General features: G+C 35.0%; 1 protein-coding gene across 1 annotated transcript; it reads right to left on the bottom strand.

Annotated features, from left to right (window-relative positions):
• Positions 1 to 981: 981 nt before the first annotated feature.
• Positions 982 to 2,657, bottom strand: LOC143911253 (uncharacterized). The gene is made up of 5 exons (XM_077430075.1): positions 2,406 to 2,657; positions 1,990 to 2,331; positions 1,680 to 1,922; positions 1,308 to 1,598; positions 982 to 1,237 (listed from the first exon to the last, which is right to left on the bottom strand). Exons 1-5 carry the CDS (start codon positions 2,467 to 2,469, stop codon positions 1,134 to 1,136), a joined length of 1,044 nt encoding a protein of 347 aa, XP_077286201.1. The 5' UTR covers positions 2,470 to 2,657; the 3' UTR covers positions 982 to 1,133.
• Positions 2,658 to 4,418: the final 1,761 nt, after the last annotated feature.

Below are 4,418 nucleotides of genomic sequence, written 5' to 3'. Positions count from 1 at the left end.
ACAGTCAAAATCTCGAGTTCGAATTTTCGCATGATCACAAAACTCCATCTATTGTTACTACGTATGTACATAGATAAACTAAAATAGTACGTAAATGGTTTGTATCTCTTAAAGAAATGATGTGAAAGAGTTCTTACGAGTACATAAGTACACACATTTGCAGTAGCAGATGTTAAAAAAGTCAATCAAACTAATTTGAAGAACTCTGTTCGTATACCTGTGTATGAAATATATGTATGTATATACTTTACCATTTTGTTGATTCTGATTTTGATCAAAGTTCGACTGCTGCTCTGCTCCAAATTGAGATCCACCATTTTCAAACGTACTTTCAACGGCTTCGTTTGTCTCCGATTGCGATTGCTTATTAGATTCAGATTGCTCCACCTCAGTATTGGAAGATCCTTGCAAAAGATTAGAAGCAGCATCCAGGGATTGTTGACTAACAGAGCTGGCGTCGTTAGCAGAAGCGCCAACATTGATCGACCGACCATCATTATTTCCACTCGCGCCATAGTTTAACTCTAAAATTAAACCGTTTTGTATCAATTTATAATGCATTAATTCATCTAGTGTAGTTTTGTCGAAATCTTACGACTGGTTTGCGAAGCATCATTTGCGTTTGCAGCTATATTTTGATTTCCTGCGCCGAAAGCTGTTCCGGTTTTGATCCGCGAGCTCTTGTTCGATTCGGATGAGGTGGATTTGGAAGAGGACACCCTTAAAACTTTTCCAGAAAGTTTATTAGTGGAACCTGCTGCCACTCCAGCAGAAGAACCCTGGGATGATGATGAAAGTCGACTGTTGCCTGCGGCTACAAATCCATTATCGCCGTAATTGAAACCTGACAATGACAAGCTCAAGTTATAACGACTGACGATAGGTCTTATCGTGAAAACTTGTATTTTTGTACAAACTATTTCAAATTTAGGACCATGTACATATGTATGCAGGTGTTGATGATTCAAAAGACACCAAATTGAATTTTAATTGCTCTTTATTGCTTTCGATAAGATATGGTATAATATTACAATTTCACATTATTATTTACACTGTAGCTATATGTATGTATGCATGTATTATAATAATGGCAATTGTTAACTATGATTCTGGACTTCTATTTGAAATAATTTCTATATCACACCTTGGCCGAACAAAATTGATGCATCGAATCCATCGAATGGTGACGGCGTCTTTCTCGATCCCAGAGTTGAGCGTTTAAAACGGGCATATTGATCTACGAATACATTTTAATTAGGAATCTTTGTATATAACAATAGACGATTAAATTTTTCGGTTAAAAATACCTCTGGATGCGTCCTTGTTGTGTCCGTATTTGTCTTGGAATGCTGCACCAAATTTTGAATCACCTTTTTGGTATGATTGTTGAACTTCATCGTTGGCTTCTGCTTCCGAATGTTTGCTTGATTCAGATTGCTCGATTTCGGTATTGGTTGCACCTCCAATATAGCCTGAGCCAGCTACTAAAGATCCTTGGCTTATTGAACTAGCATCGTTTTTGGAAAGTCCCACTTGGCTTGCTTCTACTCCGCCCAAATGACCCACTGCGCTCAGAGAACTTGCTCCATAACCCAAATCTGAATCATTCGAATCCGATTTAATGACTTAAAAGTACTCAAAGATTGATTTTTTAAATATACACTTATCAAAATACTCACTACTGGCCTGTGACGCATCGTAGGTATTTGCTGCAATGTTCTGATTTCCAGCTCCGAAAGTTGATCCGGTTTTAATTCTGGAGTTCTTGTTTGACTCGGACGAAGATGACTTTGAAGACGATTTTTTGGATAAGTTACCGGATTCATAATTACTTGAACCGCCTACTGCTCCTGAAGAAGCCCCAAACCCACTTTCAGAAAGATGACTTTGATCGGAAACCACTCCACCATGCCCAACAACACCTAAAATTTTAATCTATAAATACAAACGGCTTATTGATAAGTTCTTATTTTTAAAAAATGGGCTTACCATGACCGGCCAGACCAGATGTTACACCCTGAAATCCAGCATTGTAGCCCTGTGCCTGGAATTTGCCAACTCCAAATCCTCCAACACCATGAGAAACTCCAGAGATTCGTCCAGTGTTAACATGACCAACGCCTTCGAAATCGCGCTTGATACGGTCATGAGCTCCATGTCCACCATATTTATCATATTTTACATGATCACCATGTTCGCCATGTCCACCGTGTTCTCCGTGTCCTCCATGTTCGTATCCACCATGTTCTCCATGTCCTCCGTGTCCAATATGAACACCACCGTGCCCAACTTTAGACAAATCCTCTCTTCGTACTCGTAAATAGATATCCCCTGTAAAGTTTCCAAAATACAATATTGCAACTAGCTCGATATCAAAAATTTGAGAAAATAATGACAGTGCCAACCTGGGATGCTGGCCGCGGATATGATCGCGACCAACAAGCAAGAGAGCAGTAGTATTTTAAACATTTTTAGCTCCAAGGAGAAGATCTCGAATGACACGCAAGACTGTCCACTCGAGACTGATGTGATTCTTATTTTGACGTTACGAATTTATATGATTTCTGGTAATGATGACGACTTGACCACTAGTTTTGTGTTTCAGTAATGGCGGGGGAGCATTAATTGAATCATTATCTATGATTGTCATATTTTTTCTGAGAAAATATTGAAACAGATGAACTTCTATTACTACACTAATAAAGTAAAATGATAAAATTTTTAAAAACGAATACTTATGAATTTTAATAATATTTTACAATTATATACGAAATATGTATTTATCGGGGCGAAAAATGCGAGTTTTCTCGACGAACCTATTGGAAAATTATCGTCGTATCAAGGGAACGTTTAATAAAAAAATAATCGATTTTAAACAATAACCTGTGCCTCCAACCAATCGATTTATCTCGACAAAAATTTTGAGAAAGTGGGTTTTTTCATATATTTTTTTTCTGGAATTATTTCAATTTTTAAAGTATTTTTAAAAAAAATTAGCAGTCAACAATAATCTATTTCAATTTACATTAGTCATTTATAATTAGTTTTGATTGATTAATGACAATTCAAAGTCACCATTTCGCCCGAAAGCCCCATACAAAGTGCGACGCGCTCGCAATGGGTGTTTGTATGAGGAAGCGTTTTTTTTTTTCAGAAAATCAACATTTTTTTCATGTTCCCGTAATTATTTTGAAAATAAAAGTTGTTGAGAGCTTCCTTGAGTAGGTAAATACCTTCAATTTAAAAAAAAATAATAAAAAACTCCCACTTAAACTGAAATAGAAAACTGTTTAATGTTTATTATGTTTTTGATAACTTTAAGAATTTAAACTTTTCTAGAAAAATAGATATACGAAAAACCCCCTTTTTCAAATTTTTTTCCCTCCTGTCTGATGTACATATATACATAGATATATCACTATAATATGGCAACAAAATAAAGTAAATATGTAAGTGTGTTACGTCATTCAAATGTTGCCAGTAACTATGGAAAAACTTCAACATTCCAACAACAAAGGATTAACACTCATTCAAATTAAAATTATAATCAAAAGATTTAAGAAACAGTTACATTTTAAAATTAAACAAACATTTCATTTTGAGAAAAATAATATAATTGTGTATGTATGTATGTATATGTATGTACATATTTACAATACACAAATAGAATCTTCCAGCATGAAAGGTTGGAATATAATACATGTACTCCTATTTTAAACTACACTGACTTTTAGCTTTAGATCACATATCTTGGATGGATTTAAAAATAATGGATTTAATCTGTATCAAATATCATCGGCTAAAGCTAAAAGGTACGCTCGGATATTTGTATTACAAACGTTCTGATTCAAAAACACAAATGGCATTATTTACGTCAGAACGGTTTGAAATTTGAATGACCGGGAATCCAGAGGAGTCTTATCATCTTTCTCTGATCTGGTTGGAGATTTATAGCCTCACGTAGTGGTATCTTTCGGTATCGTTTTCCCCTGGGAAGCATCTTTGGCCGGGGCTTTTGCGTACAAATGGCTATTTGATATTTATTTTGTATTTGCCTCGTGTCTTTCCCGTACTTGTTCTTCAATAAATATGCCTATGTACATTTATGGAAACGTAGGAGTTGTTTACGTCTGCTATGTACATATGTATGTAGGTCCCTACGGATAATGACATCCAAAAGAAAAATCATTCGTCTGTGTGATTGAAACTGAAGACGTCTATAGAAATACATTTCATTTATATTTTATATATAGAAATTGTATTAAAAATTCGTGTGTTTTACATGTTCAGACAATATTCACTGAAGCATCACACGGCATATTGAATTATCACTACTCTGTTAGGGGTCTCGACTGATATCTTAATTTATTTTTAATTATGAAAACAAATTAATAGTTTAATGTTGTGTAATTTGAAAG

This window comes from Arctopsyche grandis, chromosome 4 (genome assembly GCF_051622035.1).
Source record: "Arctopsyche grandis isolate Sample6627 chromosome 4, ASM5162203v2, whole genome shotgun sequence".
In the NCBI taxonomy this organism is placed as follows: domain Eukaryota; kingdom Metazoa; phylum Arthropoda; class Insecta; order Trichoptera; family Hydropsychidae; genus Arctopsyche; species Arctopsyche grandis.
This window is presented reverse-complemented; position numbering and strand designations above follow the sequence as displayed.

Bases quoted from the DNA above. Each gene is read 5' to 3' on its own strand.
- LOC143911253 (XM_077430075.1), bottom strand. From the start codon at position 2,469: ATGTTTAAAATACTACTGCTCTCTTGCTTGTTGGTCGCGATCATATCC. The intron at 2,332-2,405 runs GTTGGCACTGTC...GAAACTTTACAG, and splicing joins ATCCGCGGCCAGCATCCCAG to GGGATATCTATTTACGAGTA. The intron at 1,923-1,989 runs GTAAGCCCATTT...TTAAAATTTTAG, and splicing joins ATCTGGTCTGGCCGGTCATG to GTGTTGTTGGGCATGGTGGA.